Source organism: Myotis davidii, unplaced genomic scaffold (assembly GCF_000327345.1).
Source record: "Myotis davidii unplaced genomic scaffold, ASM32734v1 scaffold1185, whole genome shotgun sequence".
Classification (NCBI taxonomy): domain Eukaryota; kingdom Metazoa; phylum Chordata; class Mammalia; order Chiroptera; family Vespertilionidae; genus Myotis; species Myotis davidii.
Window position 1 is genome coordinate 527,948 of NW_006296007.1, and position 27,413 is coordinate 555,360.

The 27,413-nt window shown below is 39.7% G+C and overlaps 1 protein-coding gene across 1 annotated transcript; it reads right to left on the bottom strand.

Annotated features, from left to right (window-relative positions):
• Positions 1–889: 889 nt before the first annotated feature.
• Positions 890–27,413, bottom strand: NLRP14 (NLR family, pyrin domain containing 14). The gene is given in 12 exon segments (XM_006770931.1): positions 890–1,025; positions 1,913–2,083; positions 8,641–8,811; positions 11,084–11,254; positions 12,724–12,894; positions 13,684–13,854; positions 16,440–16,607; positions 19,437–19,592; positions 21,004–21,566; positions 21,568–22,604; positions 26,236–26,307; positions 27,122–27,413. Coding segments are annotated over 12 exon segments (3,279 nt in total).

The window sequence follows — 27,413 nt, forward strand, 5'->3', positions numbered from 1 at the left end:
CTTTCTAGCAAACGGAGGAACCTGTTTTTCGCTCTAACCCCAATATATCTTTGTCTCCTTTTATCTTCACAACAGGCTACAGACAATGTTCACTGCAGAAGTGGACTCCCATTTCTATTGACTCTAGTAGCTTCTCAAATATTAACGTCCCAAAGATTTTCCTGGGAAATATTTCAAAGGCCAGTTCCTAGGGCCCTCACCCAGATACTCTGATTCAGTAATCATAGTATAGGACTCAGGAATCTAAATTTTAAGAAACACCCAAGTGATTCTGACACGAGTGGTCCCAAAAACATACACAGGAAAACATTCAATAAATCACACCAGAAACGGCAAGGCTTTGAACTGAGCCACAGCAGTGGGCACGGAGAGAAAGGAAGCCAAGGCGCTCTTTCCTGGCACCACCCTCCAAGCTCATTTCTAGGCTTCTCACATCTGGATTCTTAGGTTCTGCATCCAATTAAAACAGCATAGTGCCTGGCCAGTGTGGCTCAGTGGTTGAGCATCAACCTATGAACCCAGAGTTCGCGGTTCGATTCCCAGTCAGGGCACATGCCTGGGTTGCAGGCTTCATCTCCAGGAGGCAGTCGATCAATGATTCTTTCTCATCATTGATGTTTCTCTCTCTCCCTCTCTAAAAATCAAAAGATAAATTTCCTTTAAAAAACCTCATAGTACACTTTTCACAGAGCATTTATGTTTTTCTTTTTATTTTAGCCTCTCAAACTCCTATGTGAAGTAGAACAACATTTGACAGAGAAGTGATTAACTACATCTAACAAACATCGAATGCACTATGTCTGGGCAGAGTACCTAAAGCTCAGAGCCCAAGGCCTTGTCACTCTGAGGTCTTTCTTTTACTTTTTCAAAGAATGTCAAGTTCTTCACATCAGAAACACTTCCACCAGGAACCATCTTCTTCGTTCTGATCACTGCAGTACTGCTTAATGACTAGGTGTGGATTGCTAACTCCCACAGCTTCCAGCAGCTCCTGGGCTTCCTCATCAAATGCCTCTGTGCACAACCTGAGAAAACAAGGGAACATCTCTTCTTGAACTCGATTTTCCCAAAGCCCTTTACTTCCTCATGGAATTGTATTTCAGTGGGGTGGGGGACGATTAAAGTAGAGAGAGAATATTAACATGGCTGGGGAATAGAAACTGAGGGACATGCTGAAGGAGATATTGCAGCTGAAGGAAAATGGAATATAGGAGATAATAGATGAAAATTTAAAAGAATCCTTCAAGAGCCCTTTTTTTTGTCGAGCAAAATAATAATAATGATGATGATGAAAACAGCTAACATGTATGTTGTTTATTGCATGTTAGGCACTGTTTTAAAGACCACCTATATTGACTCAGATGAATAAGCCTATACATAGATATTATCATTTCATATTATCATCTTACAGATAAGGTAACTGAAACACAGAGAGACTGGGGACTGGCACAAGTTCAAATATCTATTAAGTGGCAATAAGTTCAGGTAGTTAGGCTCTAGAGTTTGTGGCTCTAACCCAGCCGTGGGCAAACTACGGCCCGCGGGCCGGATCTGCCCGTTTGAAATGAATAAAACTAAAAAAAAAAAAAAAAAAAAAGACCATACCCTTTTATGTAATGATGTTTACTTTGAATTTATATTAGTTCACACAAACACTCCATCCATGCTTTTGTTCCAGCCCTCCGGTCCAGTTTAAGAACCCATTGTGGCCCTCGAGTCAAAAAGTTTGCCCACCCTGCTCTAACCACATTGTCTCTCAAAATTCAGTGTTCTATGGGAGAAAAATAAATAAGTGCCTAGAAAATGCCCAGGGATCCACAATCAGGTTGATCTCAGGGCCTGCAATAATGAGTGGCTCCCCGAGTCCCTCATTCCAGAAAACTTCCTTCCTAAGAAGCCAATGAAGACTTACCCTAGAACTTGTAGTTTACATTCAGGAGACCTCAAGACTTCACATAACTTCTTAATTCCTTCACAACCTAAGGTATTCTGTACCAGGTTCATTTTTATCAGTCTTTGGTTGCTGCTAAGAGTAGAGGAGAGATCCTGACAACAGAGAGAGGTCAAACCACAGTATTCCAGCCTGCAGGGAAGAGAGACTACAGATAAAATGAACTTTATCCCATGAAAGTCAGCAAGCACAAGAGATCTGAGAGTGTAAAATAACTCTCAAAGCATAAAAAAAAAAATGAGTACGATTAGGGGAAATTCAAAGACTATAAGTACTTATAATATTCATTATTCTAAAGATTTGTAGGCTGAATATATCCCTTTCAATATGAATTGGAAATTCATAATTATAATCCAGGGCATAAATAAAATACAGAAACACACTAAGGAAAACTATAATGCAGTCGAATCCTTGAATGGCATTAAAAATATAACAATGTAAGTAGATTTCAGAAATAAGGTATTGTTAAAAAAGTAAGGTGTCTCTAGCACCGTGCCATTTATGCAAATACAAATGCATGCACCAAAAACAATATCATCTTTTACAAGGATACACACAATTCTATGGCAAATTTTTAACACATTAGGTCAGGTGCCGACAGGTGGAAAGGGCAGTGGTTAGTGGAGATAAATTAACCAACTAACCAATCAATGACCAATGGGTCCTTGCACAAACCACTGATAATACAATACCATGAACTAAGGAAATATGTTAAACTCAATACCTGATGATTCCCCCCAACCAACTAATTTATGTTTAATGTTCACTTTAATGTTTACCTACTCATTCAACAATCGAGTGCCTATATACATACTGAGTATACAAAATGTTTTTCTTAAGTTGATGCCCACATGGAACACATGTTAGCATAGTGGAGCAATAGTCACACCACTAAATATGACACAAAGTACACAAATATCACACAAAATAAACCTTATGGTAAAAGGCATTATAAACATAAAAGATTTTCAAGACTTCATCAGGCAACAATCATTCTAAATTTGTAGTCACTAATAACAGTCAAAAAAGCTGTGGTACATTACCCGATGGAATATTATGCAGCCATAAAAAAGGAAATCTTATTTTTGCGACAGCATGAATGTAGCTAGAGATTATTATGTTAAGCAAAATAAGCCAGCCATGGAAAGACAAATACCATATGATCTCACTTATATGTGGAATCTAATGAACAAAATAAAAATAGAGGCTTGGATACATGAAACACAGATTGACAGCTGTCAGAGGGGAAGGGGGTTGGAGGACTGGATGAAAGAAGATGAAGGGATTAGCCAAAAATTATAAATGCACACCACACAAACAACAATATGGTGATGGCCAGAGGGAAAGTGGGTGAGGCGCAGGTGGGCAAAGGTTGGGGGAAATGGGGACAGAAAGAGACTTTGCTTGGGGCAATGGTGCACAATGCAGCGTGCAGATGATGTTTTGTTGAGTTGTACACTGGAAATCTGTATGGTTTTGTGAACCAATGTCACCCCAATAAATCCAATAAAACAATGGAGAAAACAAAACTAACAACTAAAAAAATGAAAAACATGTCTATAATTATAAAGGAGATTTTTAGCATTTTCACAGTAATTGATTTGAACAACAGGGTTAACGATCTTAACTGATACGAAATATTGCACCTAATCAACAACTCTTCATATTCTTTTCAAGTGCGCTGATTATACACTATGCCATGAAGCAAATGGCATCATATTTCAAAGAACTGAAACCATGTATGTTCTCAGACTGCAATGCTAGAGAGTAAATATAAAAAGCTAACAAAAAAATTCTCCTATGTTTGAAAATCAAGGAATACACTTCAAAATAATTTGTGGGTTGAAGAAAAAAATCATAAGGGCATTTAAATATTTTAGACTACAAAGTAGCAACACTTGTAGGATGAAATTAATGCAGTGATTTAAAGGAAAATCATAACTTTGAGTTTGTGTTGGAAAAGAAGAAACATTCATAAGCTAAGCATCCAACTCAAGAATTTAGAAAAAGGAATGGTAAAATAAACTCAACCAAAGTAGAAGAAAAGAAATAAGATAGAAACATGATTAGATATCTAAATCACTAGAGATGACTCAGAAGTTAAGCAAATAATAATATTAGACACTTGCCAATAAGTTTTAAAATTTAGATGAACAGGTAAAAGCATAAGAGTACTATTACTTACCAAGATTATTTGATAAGAAAACCCTACATAAATGTATATATTTTAAATATTAAATAAGAATTTAAAAAGTCACACAGAGGAAGTTTCACATCATATAGCTTCATCAGAAATTTCTACAAAGCTCAAAAAATAAATAATTCCAGTCTTGCACAACCATATGCCAAAATGCACACCTGATTGGCTAAAATTTTAAAGAATAAGTCTGACAAAATTGGCAAGAATAGAGAGCAATAGGAACTCTTCTTACACACTGGAAATGGTAGAATAAATTGGTAAAATCCTTCTGATAATGTTTGATAAATCTGAAGACATATATTCCCCCATGATATAACAAGTCCACTCCTAAATATTTACCTTAGATAAATGCTTATGCATGTGCCTCAGAATTTATGTATTAAAATATTTATAGCATCACTAAGTCATAAAAGAAAAGAAATACAAATAACCCCACCTACAATAGAATGGTTATTACAGTTTTTGGTGTGGTCATTCATTGAAATCTTTTACAGCAATAAAAATGAATTAACTACAGCTACATGAAGCAACTGAACGACTCTTGCAATCATAACATTAAGCAAAAAAATTCATTGACACCAAAGATTATGATTCCATGTATATAAAGTACAAAATCAGGCATAATTCAATTATATTGATGGTTTAAAATTACATATACTCAAGGTTCACTTACAGGAAAACAAATAAATGACTGCCATAAAGTCAGGACAATGGCTGCTTATTGGGGAGAAGGGAAGAAGTTGTGATTTCGAAGGGAAGACTGAGGAGAATTTAGTTTGCTGGAGAAACTCAATTTCCTGACTTGGGTGTGGTTACATACATTTATTATTTTTTAATATTAGTTTTATTCACTTTACTGTATTTATCTTATATTTCATCATGAAAATGTTTAAAATATGATTTGGCAAAGCTTAAACATAACAGAAAATAAAAATTATAAAATGAAAGTCACATTAGAAGTGGACAAGTGTATTTTCACAACTGCTGTATGACTTGAATGACTGCTTGGCTGTGTTCGTAGTATTTTCGTCATCCTTCGTCTGAGAGTTTTCCAGAGAGTCCACTGCCTGCTGGCATTGAAACTAGTTGCAGAGAAGTCTGAAACCAGTGGATACTTCACCTTCCTTATTTGTTAAAGATGCTTTATCTTTAGACCTGTATGCCAATAATTTGTCCTGTGCGGACTTGTCTTTACTAGTATTTTTCTGGGGAAATGGTGTGCTTGTTTAATCTATAGATTGTGCTCCTTTGGGGGGGGGGGGTAAGGTTTCCTATCTTTAATTTTTTCTTATCTATTTGTCAAAAAATGTTTTTCAGGATCACTAATATGTTGGATTTCTTCTGTTGGTTTTCCTTATCTATAATTTTCCTTAATCTTTTGAAACTTATGCTGAAAATCATTTTTAACAAATAAGGACACTGAAGGGGAAGAATCTGCTGGTTTTACTAGTAGACTTTTCTACAACTAGTTTCAATGCTAGCAGGCAGTGGACTCTCTGGAAAAATTGCAGAGGAAGGATGACCAAAATACTATGAACACAGCCAACCAGTCAACCAAGCTCACAGAAATCGAAGACATTTTCAGATATGCAGACAAGGAGAATAGCACCCATGTCCTCTATTTCAAGGAAACAATGGGTCAATAGTCAAGGTATTCAATGAGCATTCCATAGTCTCTGTTGGCCACAAGCATCTGGTATTGCTGAGCTCTGGAATGGCCTCACAAAATTAAATAACAAGATTTTTTATTCTACCTCTCTTGCCAACCCCAGGGCAGTTTGATCACTAAATGCAGCTATCTCCTGAAATGGTTCACCTCTATTTGGCCCCTCCTGGGTAATGATTAGGTTGCAAGTGATATACTTGCATCCTAGGTTATCCAGAACAACTGTGGAATTTCAGGATTGCATCCTGACCATTCCTGGGCATGTTGCTTTTCTTTCCCTGATAGTAACTCCAGGCTAGCCTGGTTGGTACATCCTCCGGGTGGCAGGCCAGCAAGAAGGGACCTGTGATGTTCAAACTTATTCAATTCAGATAGCTAGATTCTCATTTGGATTGGCTAGGCCCCAGGTCATGAGGATAATGATCCTTTGGTTGAGTACAGTGCTAGATAAGAGCCAAGGTGTGGGGTATAATGGCTTTCAGTAAATACTATAAAACTGCTTTTGTCCTTCCACCTGATCCCTCTGGACTGAAGGTACAAGTGGGGGAATTAGTGAAGGGATACACTGACTTCATTGCTGGGGGGAAGAGTAGCAACACCATTACCTGGGAAGGAACACCTTAACAGTGGTTTTCAACCTTCTGGCCCTTTAAATCCAGTTCCTCATGTTGTGACCCAACCGTAACATTATTTTCATTGCTACTTCATAACTGTAATATTGCTACTGTTATGAATCGTCATGTAAATATCTGATATGCAGGATGGTCTTAGGCGACCCCTATGAAAGGGTCGTTGGAGCGCCAAAGGGGTCGTGACCCACAGGTTGAGAACTGCTGCCTTATAACTTGAGAGGTACAGAGACTGGGGAGAACAATGAAGACTCTCTTTTTCCAACAATGGAACCAACAATGCCACCTGGCAAAATAGTTACATGGTCTGCTTTAGTCAAGCAACAGCTGTGGCTGGCAAACTGACCCATGACCCAGTTGTCATGCTGGCCACACATGCTATGAGAAGAGAAAATCTCATGTAGACATGGCAGGACTTATTATTCTGCTGTGCCTGAGACCATCAATGGCAGCCCCTGAATATGGACCCCTCTCATATGTTTACAAATACAACCACAGGTACAACCTCTTTTCAGTCTGACTGATACAAATTCAGAAGCTTCCTGATGCCAGAAAAGCCTGGGTTAGGCCATAAATGGCAAATGAAGGAACTGTAACTATTCAGTGACACTGCCCATATGACAAACCAAATGAATAGAATGATGACCCAAGTCAAATACCACACTGCAGTGACTGGTGCTATATGTTATATGTTTGCATTTGGGCAAGTGTGGCCCAATGAATGTCTCTTTATTGGGGATGGGAATGCTGTGACCCATCTTTTTTCCCATTTATTTATTGCCAATGACACTAAGATTGGCAGGTCATTCTCAACTCCCTTTTATGAACTGTAATGGATAATAAGGCCTATTGTTCCTCCCTGGGTCTAACTCAATTAGCTGAGTCCAGGACCCAGGGCACATAGTTGAAGTTGATACTGAAATTTGGCCTCTTCTTGTGCTTGGATACCTGTTGATAGTGGTGTTAATGAAGTGGTGTATAAGACAAATTGAACAAATTCGGTCCCAGCCTCTATTGGTCAGATTAATTAGAATGCCTAATGGAGTGGCAATTCCTTGTGAAAATACACCAGAAGCCAAGGCTGTACTATGTAAAAAAAAAAAAGAGTAGATATTGTTGGGAGACATTCTTCTATGTGTCTTTTGTCCTTCCTCCTACATTTTTGCTGATAACTCTTTACCCAGGCCATTTCCTAGGATGCGTGTATAACGAGCAACCTTGTTGGATGAGGTAATAATGTGTCGCTCTCCAGGACAAAGAGCAGGCTGACTCCCTGAATGCTATAAAATGGCTGAGTCCCCAAACTCAATGTTCCTCTCTTGGGATGTAACCTAATGCATGTGCAGGCATCCACTGGGCTCCTCCACAACAATCCTAGGGGATTATGGCTCAAGGTAAACTGACACAAACATTCCTAATGCTTGTGTGGTTATGCATAAAGTCCTCTGTCTCTGATAGGATTCTATGTCTCCTGTCAGCATCCATGAGACAGCAGTAGGCTATCTTATTAGGTAATAAAATTAAATTTCAGACCCAACAGTTACAACATCATCACTGCTATGATAAAAACATATACACAGTCCATAGAATATGAAAAAGCAACACTGTCTTGTAAGATTCAGAGAGGTATCATAGTGCCTGGGCTTCCCACATGTAAAGCAAAATTTTTGTCGTCCCAGAAGTCAATAATTCATGCTGCATGAGTGAAAATGTACTCTCCAATCTTAGTTCAAAATATTAAAAAGAAAATAAAAATCTAAACAATATCTAAACATAAGTATTCAGAACACAGGATAAGATTGTTAGGTTGCAAGCTCCTTGAGAGCATCAATAGCATTTTTCTAGATAGATGATGATTAGTAAAATCTACAACTTAAAAAAAATAATTAATACAAGGCCAGATGGGATATCTGAAGGATGACAGAATGTGGAAGACCTAAATTAAATCCCATTTCCTTAATGCATACTCTGTCCAAGGTGCTGAGAAGGATGCAAAGAAATGTGAAATATAGCTTCTATACTAATAACATACAATACACATTGACCCATATATTTGAAATTCAGATTCTCACTTCTGAGAGTAACTTACATTGTAACCCCATCCATTTTTCCATCCTTTCTCCATATGCTAATTTTCTCCTAGCTATACTAGCCCCAAATAGCTTTCATTCTTCTAATGGAAAATTGAACTCACCCGAGCCTCTGAATATTACAGTTTGGATGTCTCAAAGCTTCACACAGAATTTTGACTCCATCATCCTGCAAGTCATTGTTCCCAAGGTCCAGGCTCCGCAGGTTTGGGTTGTTCAGAATAGCAGAAGCCAGGTCCAGACAACAGGCACTAGTGAGAACACAACCCATCAGCCTGTAAGAAACACAAAAGAAAAGTGAGACCTTTAGCTGTGAGGCTTAATTAGTTTACTCCTGGGAGAGATTCCCAGATATTTGCACCTTCTTTTGATCCTTTTCTATCTATAATCCAGGATGCACACAAGAAGGTCTAACATTACCAGTACAGATGGATTTCTTAATAAGCAGAAAATAAAACTGCTTTCTCCTACAAACAGGTCATCATCTATCAAGCTTGCCAAATAAAGGTGTAAACACTTATTCCTATCAATACTAAAAAAGATAAGCTTTCCCAAGAACCCACTGATGTCTATACTTTGTTTCTAATATCTTTTTTATATAAAAATGCTTTATAGGAATCTATCTCAGACTGTTATCTCCAAAGAATCAAGAAGCTACGTATAAAAAGATATTTTCTATCTTTGCAGGATATACAAAAGCATTTAGAATATGGATCCCCAACCAAACAATCTATTGTTTTCCAAATATACCACATCTGTCCTCATCCCCTTTCTTGTCTCTCTTCTTTCCTTCTGCCTGGAATATCAACACATAACAAAATCCTCTTCATCTTTCAAGCCTAAAGTGACTCATGTCTCCTCTGTCCCATTCCTTGCTCCTTGGAAACTTCTGTCATATCTTTATAATAAAACATGAAATAGATTAGAGTTGGCATGTACTTTCCCTATGATCAGTATTTTGTGAGTTACTTGGGCATAAGAGCATCACCTTAATAATAACCTTTAGTCCCCTCATCATCTAGCTCATATTTGTTGTAAATGTTGGTTGAGAGAACTGGCATGGTCTACAGAGACTATAAAGGCAGCTGAGAAAGCACCAGCAGTGCAAAGGAGAGAAACTGGGCTAAGAAAATACCTTGTGGGTTTAGGTCACTTAGCAATTATATCTCCATAGCTGAAACGAAGGCATTGGATTTAATGATAATTTCCATTGTGTAAAATTTTATTTTCCAACTGAATAATAATCGAGGAAATTTCAGAGAATCAGATTGTAACCCATATCATATTGTATTTTCCTAAAGGAAGCACAGGCGCTTATTAGACCCAAGAGTTCAGTCATTTTAGTGTTTACAGATGTGACGACCAACTTTTAAACTCATTTGGAAATTTGGTTGTCATGAGTCAGTCCAGTCAAGACAAACACCTCTGGGCATACCAACAATCTTAAATTTATAGTTCTAAAAAAACACTGACTCATCCAGGCTATGGGTCAGTCCAATGGGAGTGAGTCCCTAGTGGGAAAATGAGCTGAGACTGCTAAGTGACATCTATATCTTGCTTCACTCTGGCTACAACATTTATATAATGCAATGTTAAATATTGTGCAGTCATCAAAAAATCAGTAAGATAATCCTATATACTAAAAGGCTAATATGCAAATCGACCAAACAGCAGAATGACTGGTAGCTATGATGCGGACTGACCACCAGGGGGTAGATGCTCAAGACAGGAGCTGCCCCCTGGTGGTCAGTGCGCTCCCGCAGGGGGAGCACCACTCAGCCAGAAGCCTTGAGCCAGGCTCACGACTGGCAAGTGCAACAGCAGTGGCGGGAGCCTCTCCTACCTCTGCAGCAGCACTAAAGATGTCCGACTGACTGCTTACGCCCGCTCCCTGAGGGCTCCTGGACTATGAGAGGGCACAGGCCAGGCTGAGGGATGCCCCCCTCCGAGTGTGCGAATGTCGTGCATCGGGCCGCTAGTTGTACATAAGTATTTAAATGTGTTTATGAAATACTCTTGTGTGAAAAAGAAACTCAAAGTCACATCTATACAGTTATCACAATTACACATATTACAATTGTATCATGCAAAGATATGTATGCCTCTTCACAAAGAGAACATAAGAATAAACACAATTATTGTTAAAGAATGATTGGATTATTTGGATAGTTTTTAAAATTCCTTCCCAGTTTCTTTAAAAGTGTTCCCAATTATAAGAAAGAAAAACCGGTAGAGCACAATTTCAGCTTCATGGATGTAAAGTGAAGGACACAGTTGAGTCACTGGGGCACAACCAAGGGAAAAATAAAGTGACTACTGTTCAGCCTTATGGCCCTGGTCCTCCTTACTGGAGGAAAGTTGACTGTAATTACTGTATTAATTGGTTTAAAAAAAAAAAGGCCGATGAACAGACTTTCTCAGGAAAAAAGAGAAAGAGGGAATATATTCTTTCCTCCGACAGATGCTCAGCTCTCAGTCTTTCTTTCCATTCCTCCCCTGAGCTCACAGTAGTTAAAGCTACACAAAACCAACGTCAAAGAAACCTACTGCAGGTCCTGAAGACTGCAGCCTGGATGCCGAAAGACATCACACAGAAGCTTTGCTCCATCGTCTTGTAGCTGGTTTGATGCCAGATCCAGATGTGTCAGACTCTTGTTGCTTCGGAGAGAAGATGACAGGTGCTCACAGCTACCTGAAGTGAAATGGCAACGTCGCAGCCTATGAAAGGACAATGTGAGGAAAATGGAATCATTGCTCCAGAGCCAGAGATTTTATCCTTGAAAAGATTTCATGTTACGACCTCTAGCTACGTCTCATCAAACAGCCTCTTCCCTCATTGCCTTCTTGGCTGACTCACTTGGGAAATATAGGTTTGCACCAAATAGGGCTACAAACTGGATTCATGTTCTTCAGAATTTTTATTATTATAAATCAAACTGGATAGAAATATAGTATCCTGTTGCAGAAATAGCTACATGGAGCCAAGAAGCAGTCCTATGGAGTAGAATGGGATTAATCACAATAAAATAAGTACTTTTTGTACATAATAAAGTGGCATTTCCAATCAGTAGGGAAAAGATATATTACACCATAAATCATTTCAGGACAACAGACCTGACATGGGGGAAAATAAGTTTAAGCCTTATAACAAATTTAATCTGGAGTACTTTAACATTTAAATGTTAAAAATTAATTCATAAAGAGTATGAAAAAGATGACATAAGTGGATTTTTTTTAAAGAAAGGTATTTCCCACTATGAAAAAACTTCTGGAAGTCATGAGGGGGAAGAAAACTAGACTTCAGAAAAAATTTTAAGCTTCTATATTCTAAAAATGACCATGAAGAAAACTAGAATTACAGCAACATGCTAGCTAAATTATTTGTAATACATAAAATATAATAGTAATAGAGTATTTGTTTATCAGTAAACGTAATATATAACATAGATACAGAAAACACCCAGAAGAAAACTGAGCCTATGAAGAGATAATCCCTAGAATATTAAGGGCCAAAAAACATTAGAAAAGATGCTCAACATCAAACCCTTTTTAACATTATTTTTCAATGAAGTAATTAACATTGATAAAAAAGATTGTAGACCCTCAGTGAGGATATCAAAATATAGGCCCCTAGACTGCTGAGGGAATAGGAACAATCTATTTGGAGCCAATTTAACCATATCTGACAAAATTAAAATTTTGGCTCATCAATTCCATGTCTAGGAAATTGCCTAATAACAGAATAACGCAGTGTGATCCAGCCATACCAAAGAATGCTGTATATCTGTTTAATGGCATTCCTACATATTTTCCTATTCTGAGCCCAGAATATGGAACTGAACAAGTGGACTTTAGTCCTGAATCTGTCATTTTGTTGTGAGCATTAGGCAAGTTGCATAATCTTTCTAAGCCTCAGATTCCTCATCTGTACAATGAGTCACTTAGAACTCAGGTTGCCAATTTGACACAAACAGGAACTTCTGTGCAGGTTAAAATTTAGCACAAAGGCCAGCACACAGTAAGGACACAATAAATGGCAATTATTAATATCATCATCTTCATCATTATCACTAAGGCCAACAGTAGGGAGAAAGCAAGGGACAGAATGTGTTCATATTATTTTCTCATTTTAAATATAGTTCAAAATGTTTATTATATTGGAAGGCTGAAAACAAGCAGACACTTACACAAGGCTCTGTAGAGTGCACTGTGGATGCTTCAAGACATCACTCAAAAGCTTTACTCCACCATCTCCCAAGATGTTGTCTGCCAAGCACAAATGTGTCAGCCCTTTGTTGTTGATGAGAGCCAAAGAGAGATCCTCGCAACCAGCTACTGTGAGGCCACAGCTTTCTAAGCTGAAGGAGAAACACAAATGGGAAGGGATAGGTCAAATCCCAAAGTTTGTGCTTCTCTTCTCCTTCACAGGGAAGTTAGCTGGTACTTACAACCCCTACACCTCAACTGTAGACTCAACTTCATCAAAGCTACTTAAATTATGGGTTCCATTTCAGCTATGCACAGGGTGAATTGAAACAAAAAATAGGAGAGAAGAGGAGAAGCCTAGAAAAATGAAAAATAACAAGTCAATCATGTGTGTAAAAGTAAAAGAAGAAGGGCAATTATGCTAAGTGAAATAAGCCAGTCAATGAAAGAAAAATACCACATGATCTCACTCATTTATGGATAATAAAGACCTTTATAAACTGATGAACAAAAATAGATACAGAGGCAGAGCAGCATCGAAAAGACTGTCAAACTGCAGCGGGAAGCCTGGGGAGGGTTGGGGGGAGGCATGGTAAGAGATCAACTGAAGGACTTGTATGCATGCATATAAGCATAACCAATGGACACAAGCCACTGGGGGGTAGGGGAGGCCGGGGGAATGTCAAGGGGGGAATAAAAGGAGACATATGTAATACTCTTTGTAATACTTTAAGCAATAAAAAATTTAATAAATAAAATGCAGGATAGTAAAGAAAAACAAAAGAGAAAGGGCAGTAGAGGGAGAAAAGGAGGAGCTCATCCACAATTAACAAGTGAACCAACTGGTGCCAAGACGCAGGCAGATTGCCTGTTCAGTTCATAACTAATCTATCCAAGGCTGAACAAAATGACTCTACAGAAAACAAAGCAAAAAGACTCACGACAGTCTCTCTAGATGACAGTTTGGATGTCTTAAGGCCTCACACAACAGCTCCACTCCGTCATCCAATATATTATTGGTTGACAGATTCAGAAATATCAGGCTGTGGCTTCTAATGAGAATCTTGGAGATATTCAGACAACAAAGTGTAGTTAGGCTGCAGGATTCCAGGCTGAAAAAAAAATACAGAAACATTCAAATGACCCCTCCTTGGAGAATTATAACCAACGCTCACCCAGCCAGAGCATTTGGTCACTGGACCTATCTGGGTCTTTCGGACCTTTTCTGAAAACCCAGCTTAACTCTAGAATAAGAGTGATTTAATTCCATCACAAGGCTCTGATAGAGAGTTAGAAGGGGAGGGTCTTTTCCATCCCCACATCCCCAATTCCTTATGAAAATATGCTATGAAAACATTAAAAATATTTTTTAAAAAATATTTTTATTGATTTCAGAGAGGAAGGGAGAGGGAGAGAGAGATAGAAACATCAATGATGTGAGAGAATCATCGATCAGCTGCCTCCTGCATGCCCTGATCGAGCTGCAACCCTGGCATGCATCCTGACGGGGAATCAAACCGTGACCTCCTGGTTCATAGGTCAACACTCAACCACTGAGCTACAACAGTAGGGCTAAAAATATTTTTAAATGATCACATTTTAATCTGGGAGGAATGTCCTCTAACTACATGGGTGGAGGTGGACTGGAGAAGAGCTGCATCCTTTCACTCCGATTTATGAAACAGATGGACAGGAAGTCAGGAGCAAAAACTGCCACTCCCACTACTGCCTGCCAAGAGCTTACTTACACTTGGGAGTCAACCTACGCTTTCTGAGGAACCTAGTCCTTACCAGTGAAAACAAGAAGTAAATCAGAAGTAAAATGTTTCTAAAAATAAAGTTTAAAAAGGGCAGCAGAAGAAGTGTATGTAGAGCCCCTATTTTTAGACTCATATTTAGAGACCACCTGTGCTTTGGGCGTGGCTGGACCTGATACCAGCAGCTATTTATAAAGAGAGTCCAGCGGCAGCAATGTTTTTGGAATGTGGAGTTGTTTGATTATTTCTTTTAATCAAGGACTTATTAACTTGAGTCCCCAAGAATTGATTCTCTTCATCAAAATCAGGATATACAGAGGTAGGAACAGGATTAGACCCAACAGATGACCCAGAACATGGCCTAAGGTTGAAAACTCAACTTGCCCTGAAAACGTGTTATGGACTGAATAGTGCTCCCGCAATTCCTATGTTAAAGCCCTAATTCCCAAAGTGACTGCACCTGGAGACAGGGCTTTTAAAGAGGCAATTAAGTCAAATAAGGTCACAAGAGTGAACCCCTAATCCCGTGGTCAGCAAACTGCGGCTCTTTGGCCCCTTGAGTGTGGCTCTTCCACAAAATACCACATGAGGGCGCCCACGTACAGTGCGATTGAAACTTCGTGGCCCATGCGCAGAAGTTGGTATTTTGTGGAAGAGCCACACTTAAGGGGCCAAAGAGCCGCATGTGGCTCGTGAGCCGCAGTTAGCTGACCACTGCACCTGTCCTGCTGACAACTAAACTCAACACGTTCAATAATTATGCAACTTTTCAGACATGCTATGAAAGAATTTCATTCTGTGAAACCTAGTGAAACCTAAAAATAAATTCCCAATGGTAACAGAATTCATATGCCTGTTGTCAAAAAGAAGGTCTTGTGGCAGATTTTACTTGTTTTCTACACACAAGTTATCATTTGTTTCCCACAAATACAGACCTATCTTGGCCTTTCATGTACCAAGGTTCATTCTTACCCCCCAACCCCAAATGAATCCAGGAATTATAAAAATCTCTAAGGTAAAACTTAATACAATGATTTTTTATTTTGTTTGTTTTTTGTTTTGTTTTATTTGCCATAAACTGAATTAAATATCTTTCCATGGAAAATGAGATCTTTCTGGAAACCTGCCACACAATGTACAGACCATGACTGCTAGATCCTTCACTTTCTTTTTTTTTTCCAAATTTTTTTCAAATATATTTTATTGCTTTTTTACAGAGAGGAAGGGAGAGGGATAGAGAGTTAGAAACATCGATGAGAGAGAAACATTGATCAGCTGCCTCCTGCACACTCCCTACTGGGGATGTGCCCGCAACCAAGGTACATGCCCTTGACCGGAATCGAACCTGGGACCCTTGAGTCCGCAGGCTGACGCTCTATCCACTGAGCCAAACCGGTTAGGGCAGACCCCTCACTTTCATGGAGAAAGAAAATCAGGCCCACCACTAGGATCAATAGTGTGCGACAGTGAGAGAGCAGTTGCTACACTGTTCTTCCTCAATTTTCTATATTGATCACTGAGTTGCAATTATAAGGTGAGGGCAATTCACTATCAAAAATTAAGTGAAACTGAGCCTTCCCCAGCACTGTCCCCAGCTACCATTAGTGCATTCTTTTCTGAGCATTCAAAAATACAAGGAATAAACACATGCTTTCTTTTAAATATGAAAAAAAAATTAAATCTTATATATTCTGGATCTGCTTTTTTTTCTTTTGCTTATTTTTTAGATTTAGGTGACTGAACAATGAGGGGTCTTCAGTGGAGGGTTGGGAGGTGTTAGAAGTCCTACGTGGAGGAAATCAGCCTAAATCTACTGATTCCCCCCTTCCATATCATGAAAGTAGATGTAACCTAGTCCCTAGTTCCAGCAATTCCAAGCTAGAAGGCTCTATCTGGATGGATAAAATTCTCAATTGTAATACCAAAAAATCACGACTTACCTCAGGTTCTGCAGTTTGCAGTCTGGGTGTCTCAAGGCTTCACATAATGACTTCACTCCACCGTCCCCTATATCGCTTCCTTTCAGGTCGAGATGCAGCAGATTCTGGTTGTGAATCAAACAATTGGCAAAATTCTGACAACCATCAGCGAAAGTAAAAAATCTCAACCTTCAAAAGAAAAATATGCAGGAGGGATTACAAAATCGCCTCTTTTGTCTTTTCAAGCCCAAATCTTGAATATTATCTAATATTCCTGCCACCTCTTATCCTACTCTGGGTTTCTCATGTTCCAGGTCAAGTCATAAATTCAAGTTTCAGTTGCTGCTTAGAAAAACAATTGGGTTACAACTTAGATGTCCACAATATCCTGACAACTGATACTCTCAACTTTGTTTGACCTTGAAGGAAAGGAAGGCAATATCAGGAAGAAGAAAGAGGAGTTAAGAACCCTTGACCCCAGGAATGGCTATCAAAAATTATTGGGACTATTCCAAATACTGCCATTACAGTATTAATTTATAATATTTCATCCTTTATTTATTTATTTTTTTAAATATATTTTATTGATTTTCTACAGAGAGGAAGGGAGAGAGATAGAGAGTTAGAAACATCGATGAGAGAGAAACATCGATCAGCTGCCTCCTGCACATCTCCTACTGGGGATGTGCCCGCAACCCAGGTACATGCCCTTGACTGGAATCGAACCTGGGACCTTTCAGTCCGCAGGCCGACGCTCTATCCACTGAGCCAAACCGGTTTCGGCGATATTTAATCCTTTAAATAACCTGAGGTGAGTTCACTGTCAATATCAACTTTTTAATGTGTATCATTAGCAAAACATCATTGCAAAATATGCCCTATCATCTCATGGACAGCCCAAAGCAAAATATGAAAGAAGCTAAATCGCCTATTTTTCTTCCGATTTCCAATCTCCTAACTCAGTCACTGTAGCTGAATCTAATTCTTTGGTAGTGCCTCTACGGGCCCCACATGCCCAGCAGGTTCACACTGCTGACTGTTCAAAACCTCTCTTCCTAATACCACCTGCCCTCCCTTCTGCCCTCTACTTACGTTACTTTCACATCCCTAGCCAAGCACAAGAAAATAAAGCTTTTACCCATCTGGAGCACAACCATCATCACCTAATAAAAGTGCCTACTGCACTCACTAAACATAAATTGGAAAGTACAGCCTCACTTGTCAGGGAAATGGGACTTAAGCCACACCAGGGTAGGAAAGCCTAAGAGCTGCCTTCATGGTGTCACTCCCCTCCACCTTCCACCCTAGGGACCTCAGAATTCTAAAAGAGGAAGCTATCGAACCCAAAAGATGGCATTAACAATTGTTAGGATTTAGGTTAGTGACAGTCAGTGAAGGGACAAACTGGAAAGATATTTGGGGGTGAGGAAAAAGGACTTCTAAGAACCCCTTTATCATAACATATATGCAGTTTCCTGCCACATCTATATGCAAGTCCAGACCTAATCTAGTTATTTGAAATCTAAAGTCAGATCTCACTAAAACCACCAAGGTTCTAGGAAAATATTTAAGGGGAAGTCTGTCTCTCACCCCTCCCCCAACAAAATAATAATCATCGGTGCTAATGGAAACAAAATCTATCATTTCAACATTCAGTACACATTACTGAGCACAAATTAGGCCTTGAGTGCACTGATGGGCACTGAATACAGAAGACAACAGGATCAGTTCTAGCTCCTAAAAGAGCCCATGGCCAAGAGGGAGACATTAAACAAGCAAACATTTAAAAAAAAATGACTCTAGCTGGTTGGCTCAGTGGATAGAGCGTCAGCCTGCAGACTGAAGGGTCCCAGGTTCAATTCCAGTCAAGGGCACATGCCTGGGTTGTGAGCTCGATCCCCAGTGTGGGGTGTGCAGGAGGCAGCAATCAGTGATTCTCTCTCATCATTGATGTTTCTATCTCTCTCTCCCTCTCCCTTCCTCTCTGCAACCAATAAAATATATTTTTAAAAAATGATAGGGTATCTAGAATCAAATTATGAGATAAACTAAAAACTGAAATAGCAAATGTTGGCAAGGATGAGGAGCAGCTGGGACTTTCACATGTTGCTGGTGGGACTGTGAAATGGTACAATGACTCTGAAGAACTGGCTGGCAATTTCTTAAAAAGCCAAACATCCTCCAATGAACTAGCAATTCCATTCCTGGGTATCAGCCCAAGAGATAAAAATACATGTCACAAAAATAAAAGGTGTACAAATATATTCATAGCAGCAGCCTTATTCATAATGGCCAAAAAATTGGAAACAACCTCAGGTTCTATTCACAAAAGAATGAATAAGCAAATTGTATTCTGTCATACAATGGAATGCTAATCAGCGATAAAAAGAAACTACTGAAACATGCAACAACATGGAAACACATTTTGTTGAGCAAAAGATAAACACAAAAACATTTATACTCTATAAATCTTCCTAAGTGATTTGCAAGAACAGAAATTCTAATCTATAGTGATAGAGATTAGAAAGTGGACTGAACGGGATGAGAAGACTGACAGAAAGTGGTACAAGAAAGGTCTTGAGGGAATAATTTTATCTTGTTTTTAATACTGGTTGCATAGGTGTATGCAATTGTCCAAACTCAATGCACTGAATGAACACTTAATATATGTGCACTACACTGAACATAAATTATTCCTCAATAAAAAAAAAAAATTAAAAAGAAAAAATAGTATGTTCCAGAACTTATCTTGGAAAATGCTTTGGTGACCTGCCTAGAATGCCTTACCTTTGTGTTGGTCTTCATCTAGAAAATCCTAATCAAGTCCCCAAAACCCACGTCAACCTGTGCAATCGTTCCTAGAACAGGTTAGTTATGCCTCCATGTTCCCAGAGGTTTCCACTGTTGACGTTTTAAGAGTATTTTATACTGTTGGTCTCCCCTGATAAGTAGGAGTGGGGGGTGGGGCACAGAAAGAAACTAGAACAACTCTGTTAAGTTTTCTCATGTCAGACTTACAATAGCTTTTGTAGTTTACATTGTGGGTGTCTTAGTTCTTTATAAAAAATCTTCTTTGCCAGTTCATTAAGGTTGCTATGACATAGCTCCAATTCTCTCAAGTGTTCATTTGTATGAAGCACAGAACAAATATCTTGCCAGCAGTAATAGGTATCCCTATTAACAAGAGAAAAGCATACAAATTTTATTTGCATAAAAGATACACAGGGAGAAATTCAATTATAGGTAAGTCAAAGGGGTGGCTAGAATTTGGGGTCTACATACCTATGTTAGTAGGGGAAAGGCAAACGGAGAAAGGGTACTTATGGAAAAACAAATGACTTTTTGGAAAGATAAATGGGCCCTTAGGAAACTAGATGGAGACATGATAGTTTATGACAAGTTCTGTCTAGTTGTAGGGCCAACTTCTGTCTACAAGAGATAAATGTTGCTCCTGGAGGGAGTTTATGACAGTTAAGTCCTTTTGGGAAGTTCTGCTTTTAGGCAGATAAGGGATTTCAGGGACTCAAACACTTTCAGCTCAAAACATTCTTATGCAAAAACTGCACCTGTTGCAGTGGCACATTTTTTAATAAGTAAAAAAGAAATTGGATTTTTAGGAGACTATATGATTTGGGACCTAGAAGACTATCAGGTATGTGTGAAGCAAATGTTAGCTATTATTTGATGGTTAAATCAATGATTATACACTTACTTTTTAAGTGAACTTCCCTGAATCTCAGTTTTATAATCTTAAAAAATAAACTGCAATGTGGTTTTGACCAGCCTTCAATTGGATATATTCCAAATCCTGTACACTCTATATACCACATAGTAAACCCTCAATTAATTTTAGTTAAATCTAAAACTAATCCCATAGGTCAACTCTTCCCTCAGACTTAGATGGGTAGAGTCAGAAAAGGCAACTTGAGGAAGGAGAGAGGGTATAATAATAATAAGCGTAAAATGCTGAAGGTTCATTTAGTCTTTCAAAACACTCATTCAGCACCTACTATTTCTTAACCTGCATCTGACTCCATCCAGTTAGGTGTTAAAGAGCTTAGACCTTTCATACAAAGGCCCATCTGTGTCTAGGCAATGAGGAAGGTGAGCTAGGTCAGTAGAGTACAGTGGAGCATAGCCCAGAGAGATGACCTACGTACACCCGGTCCAGGAAGAAATCCCCGGTCCCTATTCTTCTGGAGGGCCTTGCTTTTACAAGTTAATAGAAGTAGGATAGTGGGTGTAAGTTTGTGCTGTGCCACATCCTTCCTTCAGGACTGAGGCACTCATTCCCTAGTTGTTGGGAGTGTTCACAGTTGACAGCCCTCAGCCAAGTCCCTCTCTTGGGATTACCCTCAAGCGAAGAGAGCCACTTCCGGCAACTTTCTGCCTATTCTTTACCAAGAGCCATGGCTGGTCAATAGGGGCTTCAGTGCCTGGTCTCCATTTCTCAAGGTGGGACAACTCTGGACATTTATCCAGGCTCTGGGACCTCAGCTAAACAACTCCTTCCCTCCCCCTGACAAAATCTACTTCCTTCACTCCCCCACAGGGCACTTCCAGGGAACTGACCTACGACACTTACCAAGTTTCAACTGGGAAGCTTGATTTTAACATCTTCTCAAATACCACAGTTACAGACAGTTTAATGGTCCGTAAGCACTGGCAATGCTTAAGGCAGAATGAAGATACAAGCAAATGGAATTTCTCGCAAATATTAATGACAACCTTTTGGAAATATCTCATTGCCTGGATTATAAATGCTTCATCTTGCGTCTCATACAGACAGTGAAACAACTCCAGACATCCCAGCTGGATGAAAGAGTCTCTCTTTCCTAATATCTCCATCCCCTGAAGTATCTTCCCTTTTAAATCCAACGATAGGTTACAGTTAAGAGTTTCCTCCAGTTGTTTTGCTCGGTCTTCATTCAAAAGGCCAAACAGAAAGCATTTCATCTGCGTCAAATGGGGATGTTCACAATTGTTGCTTTCAAGTAATAGCTTCAAGTCTGCAAAAGATTGAGAGGCATGGTCCTCGAGTTTCGAGCTGTCTTCCAACATATAGAACATAGCGGCAAAAAACTCCTGAATGTGTAGGTGGGTGAACTCATAGCAGTTTTCATAATCTGTGTCCTGCTGATGAATATTCAAAAAAAAATTCGTCCAGGAAACTAGAGATATCAGACTTCATTAACTCATGTTTTCGGAAATTTGCCCTGTAAAACACGTGTGTCATAGTCCATACTCCTTTGGCAGCCAATTGGCACAGATTCCTCAGCTGGGCTTGTTTGGGCAAACTAGGACTTCTTCCATTGACCTGTGTGAACAAGCTGGAGACATAGCAGGTAAACAGAGCCGTGGTGGATTTGCAGGTCAATGTGATGTCACCACCCTTCTCCATTTCCTGTTCCAGACAATTACAAATGACCCAGCACACTAGGGGGACATGGCACATGCTAAAAAGCATCTCATTGTTTCTCAGTAAACTCAATACTAGCAAGGCCCACTTCTTGTCTTCAAAAAACCCATAAACATATTCCTCTCTTGCATCTTCTGACATACCAAGTAGCTCTATGGAACGCTGATTCTTCAGCAAGAGCTTTAGCTTCTCACAAGTTGTGAGCCTCGTCGTCACCAATAAGAAAGACTCAGGGAGCATCACTTTCCTCAGCAAACTACTCATGAGGAAGGACACGGGGTGTACCTGGGTCCAGTCCTCACACAGCACAAACTCGGGTTCCTCGAAGGCAAAGTTCAGCTCATCAAAACTGTCAATAATAAAAAGGAGACTATTTGGCTGGGACATAATCTTTTCAATGGGGCCTTCAGTGCTGGGCCAGTCCGTTGATATCATTTCAACAAAGCTTCTTTCTTTCCACTGGTTAATTTCTCTCGCATTGAGATAAAAAATATAGGTAAATTTCTCCTGGTAGAGAGTGCCCTGAGCCCAGTCTAACATGGCCTTTCTCACCAGGGTGGTTTTCCCGACTCCAGCAGCCCCTTGCAGCACCACTGTCTGTGGCTGCTCACCGGTGTTGACATCCACATCAAACAAATGTTCTAGCAGTTCTCTACCTTCCTCAGCAATCTCATGACGGAAATCTTTAGGTTCTCCAAGCCAACACTTCTCATCTGGCTCGAGGGAAAACTTTTCCTGTATTTGAATTCTATATTTTGTTCCATCACCTGAGTCAGAATGGAGCAAGAACAAAACAAAGATATACATGATCAAAATAAATTCTATGATCTGTAACGTTAAGAATACTGGACCTGGACTTTGGAACAGGAAGAGATATAGGCTGAAATAAAAAAGCAGCTGGTTTAGCTAAGAAAAAAATATAAACAAAACAGAGAATATTCCTATAGATTTAAAACATACATTAGAAACTGAAAAAATAGAACTGGCAATGCATAAAAATAAATTTGTAATGGAAAATAAAAATTAAATTTGTTCTAGAAATATTTTCTCTTTTTACTTTTCCTCCATAGAGAAAGAAAAGATGATATACGTGTAGAACAGAGTTATATCCAGATTAAAAAGGAACACAGGCGCCTTGGCAGGCGTGGTTCAGTTGGCTAGGCATTGTCCCATGCACAGAAAGGTTGCTGTTTCGATTCCCGGTCAGGATACATGCCCAGGTTGCAGGCTGGATCCCCAGTAGGGGGCATGCAGAAGGCAACCCATTGATGTTTCACTCTCATCTCTCGCTCTCTCCCCTTCCTCTTTCTCTGAGAAGTCAATTTAAAAAAAAAAAAAAGGAAAATAGGCAACAATTAACAATAATAGTCAGAGAGGAACTGACGCTACAGATCTGAAGCTACAGATCAAAATAATCCACTTTATACAGGTAAAACATTAATAGAAATGGACACTGAAACATACCCTAAAGAATATTTTTTCATTTTATTTTATTTATTTATTTATTTATGAATTTATTGGGGTGACACTGGTTAACAAAATTATACAGACAAAGAAAAAAATTCCCAAGTGTCCAAGTAGAATGAAAATATAGTTTCATCTTTACCTAGCTTAGCCCGATTCCATCTTTAGATCTCAATTAAATGTCACTCTCCATTTGTCACCCCATTGATCGCCAGGGTTGATTCAGCTGATCTGGCTGGCTAGGCGGGTGTCCCCCTCCTCCCTCACCGATCCATGTGCGTCCCTCCCGAAGCTGCGTGCTCCGTCGAAGAGGACAACCTTCCCCCCAGAGGAGAGGACTGGTCTTCGGTCAAGGGTATACGAGTAGCTGCGCTCCCCTGCTAGAACCTCCAAACAAGCTCTCAATTAAATGTCTCTCTCAGGAGGAAAGTCTGCTCGAACTCTAATGCTAGGATAGTTCTCTCTTTCACACATTTTCAAAACATAGTATATTTTTCATTCATAGCACATATCACAAGCTGGAATTATTTAATTTTTTAAAGTAAATATGGTTGACCATTGAACAACAGAGGTTTGAACTGCATGGGTCCACTTATACATGGATTTTTTTTCAACAAATACACAGTTGGCCCTCCAAATCCCTGGGTTTTGTATCCAGAGAGTCAACCAACCACAGATTGAAAATACTGTTTTGATCTGTGGTCAGAAATCTGTGGATGAGGTGATTTGACTGTTCTATGCTATTTTATTTTTTTAATATATTTTTTTATTGATTTTTTACAGAGAGGAAGGGGAAGGGATAGAGAGTTAGAAACATCAGTGAGAGAGAAACATCGATCAGCTGCCTCCTGCACATGCCCCACTGGGGATGTGCCCGCAACCAAGGTACATGCCCTTGACCGGAATCGAACCTGGGACCTTTCAGTCCGCAGGCCGACGCTCTATCCACTGAACCAAACCGGTAAGGGCTATGCTATTTTATATAAGCGACTTGAGCATCCATGGATTTTGGTGCCTGCAGCGGGTCCTGGAACCAATTCTTCTTGGATACAGGACTGTAATTCTTTTCTTTGTTCTACTAGGCCCATGGTCGGCAAACCGCGGCTCACGAGCCACATGCGGCTCTTTGACCCCTTGAGTATGGCTCTTCCATAAAATACCACATGTGGGCACGCACGCAGAGTGCGTTTGAAACTTCGTGGTCCATGCGCAGAAGTCGGTATTTTGTGGAAGAGCCACACTCAAGGGGCCAAAGAGCCGCATGTTGCTCACGAGCCGCGGTTTGCCGAGCCGCAGTTTGCCGACCACTGTACTAGGGCATTCAGTACAAATATCTAACATACTTGCCCTAGCTGGTTTGGCTCAGTGGATAGAGCGTCAGCCTGTGGACTGAAGGGTCCCAGGTTTGATTCTGGTCAAGAGCACATGCCTGGGTTGCAGGCTCAATCCCTAGTAGGGGGCATGCAGAAGGCAGCTAATCAATGACTCTGTCACCACTGATGTTTCTCTCTCTCTCCCCCTCTCCCTTCCTCTTTGAAATCAATAAAAAAAAACCCACAAAAAACCCACAAATATCTAACAGACTTAATATCACACTAAATTATGCTTAATTGTCCTCCACGAAAAGTTATGGTATTAGAATATAGGTACAGTGGGGCCTTGACTTACGCGTGTCCCGACTAACCAGTTTTTTTTGAGATACAAGCCGTCTCTCGGCTGATTTTTTGCTTTGAGTTGCAAGCTCAAAAAAATTCGGGTTACAAGCCAGCTTCAGATACCCCACGGCTAGTTGGCGCAGCAAACGTCACAGTGATTTGACATACGAGTAATTTGAGTTATGAGCTCCGTCATGGAACGAATTAAACTCGTAAGTCAAGGCCCCACTGTATTCTTTCTGGTATAATATCTAGTACAGTGCAATACTTAAAAAGGAAACTGAGATTATAAGGGTGATTTTTAATTTCTTTGTTTACTTTTATCTGTCTTCCAAATTTTCTGACAGTAAATTTCTATGGAAATAAAAACTTGGTTTCTTAAATTTATACCATAAAAACAGATGTCCTTATATTGAATCAGAAATTAAGGTCAAAGCAGGAAGTAATCTTCAAGATCATTTAATGAAATAAGCAATTTTTATTTATTAGTCCTTGAAATGAAGAAGGTTCTCAATTATTTTTCTCTCTCTTTTTTTTTTTTTTTTTAGGGAGACAGAGGAAGGGAGACAGAGGAAGAGAGAAAGAGAAACATTGATTTGTTATTCCACTTACTCATGCTTTCATTGGTTGCATCTTGTATGAACCCACAGCCTTGGCATATTGCGATGACACTCTAACCACTTATATACCTGACCAGGGCCTCAGTTACTTCTTGAATGGATGAGCGTGGCCTCTTAGAAACCAGCATGGCTGAGTTATAAATAAAAAGCTTTCTCACCTGCTCCAGTTTTCTTTGTACTGTAATTCCATTTACATAAACTGGAATTCAGTGAAACAGAATTCAAAACAAAGTAGGGAAAATGGAAATGGGATTGAACTAGATGTTACACTTTATGTGGACTAGTCCACAATACCGTGGGAACTCAATTACAGCATCGCTTCTAAAGGAAGGGAATAGACATGACAGGCTAAATAGTCCCTGCCAACTCAGAGACTCTTAGTCCATAACATACCAACATGAACATACCTTTGTTTATTAGACGTTCACCTTTGATTGGGCATTCCCAAATACCATTCTCTTGAGGCCCTGAATCAACATGGCCCTGACTCTGACTTTGGCCAGAGAGCCAGTTTTGTTGACTCTCTGAATGATAATCAGTGAACAGGTAGGAATTAGAAGTTAGCAAAGAGTTGAACAAAAGTGCCCTCGCAGATAGACCCCATCAATGCTTTAAAAGCTCAACCTCCTCCCAAATCTAACAAAACCCTGTCTACTTACCCAGAACTGCCTCCTGCTCACCTTGCGCCTCTCCAGCCGTGGTGTCCTCTGGTTCCATGGTCTGGGATGTACCTGCAACAGGTTTCAACATGATCACAAGATTACCAAAAACAAGGAGAGCTTTGGTAATGGCCAGAACAGGGGCCAGAATTTTCCTCAGAGTTCCAATTCTATGACCATCTGGGTTTAAGAAACTAGAGCCAACAGAGCCCCAGACTGCACCAGTTTACGGGAGGAAGAGTGATGCGATGTAACCAACACTGAAGTAGGAGACCTCTTGCCATGCCTGTTACAGGGCAAGGGTCTAGCCTAAGCCTAAGTGTCCTTGTCTGTACTGACCTCACACAGATATGGTGAGGCTCAAAGGAAATTTGAGTAAGGAGTTTCAGATGTCTACAATATATCATACTTGGGAAGGACTAAAAATACCGACTTGGCTTATGTCCCTTAATATTTTTTTTTGCCCATTCCTCATATTTTAGCAAAGATTTTTTTTTAAATATTTGAGAAATTTATTGGGGTGACATTTGAGATTCCTCAAAATTTAGTCTAATACATGAGCTTATCTGTAGTTTAGGCAAAGGTATACTAGATGGGATAATTCTCATCACTCAGTTGCTTTAATCATGCTAACTGCTACCAAATGGATTAATTACCCCTAATTAATGGGCCAGGCTGTAACAGCTCTCAAAACTTTCCTGCCTCTTTGTTGTTTCTCAAATGAGCCAACAAGCTCCCAATATATGTGGCTCCAAGGAGTTTGTGAACCACTAAATGGCTTAATCTCTAAATCCCTTTCAAAGAATCATCCCAGTAGCTTCCAAGAAGTACTTCCTTCTCCCCGCCCCCACCCCCCGCCCCCAGATATGTCCCTAGCATCACTCACAACTCATCTCAGCTTTTGCTCTCTCACACAGATCCCTCAGGTTCATCTTGCCGAAGATTTTCAGAGCCACATCCCAGGCTTGCTCTCCGGGATAATGCTTGCGCATCAAGTTAGCCAGATCCTCTCGGTTGGCCTTCTTCACTTCAGTCCAGGGTAGCAGGCAGTTCCCGGGTCCCGGGGCCTCACTCTTTAGGAATGACTTGAATTTACTTAATTCATTTTTGTTTAACTCCTCCAAGTACAGCAGCAGCCCAAAATCAGAAAAGAAGGAAGACGACGAAGAATCTGTCAT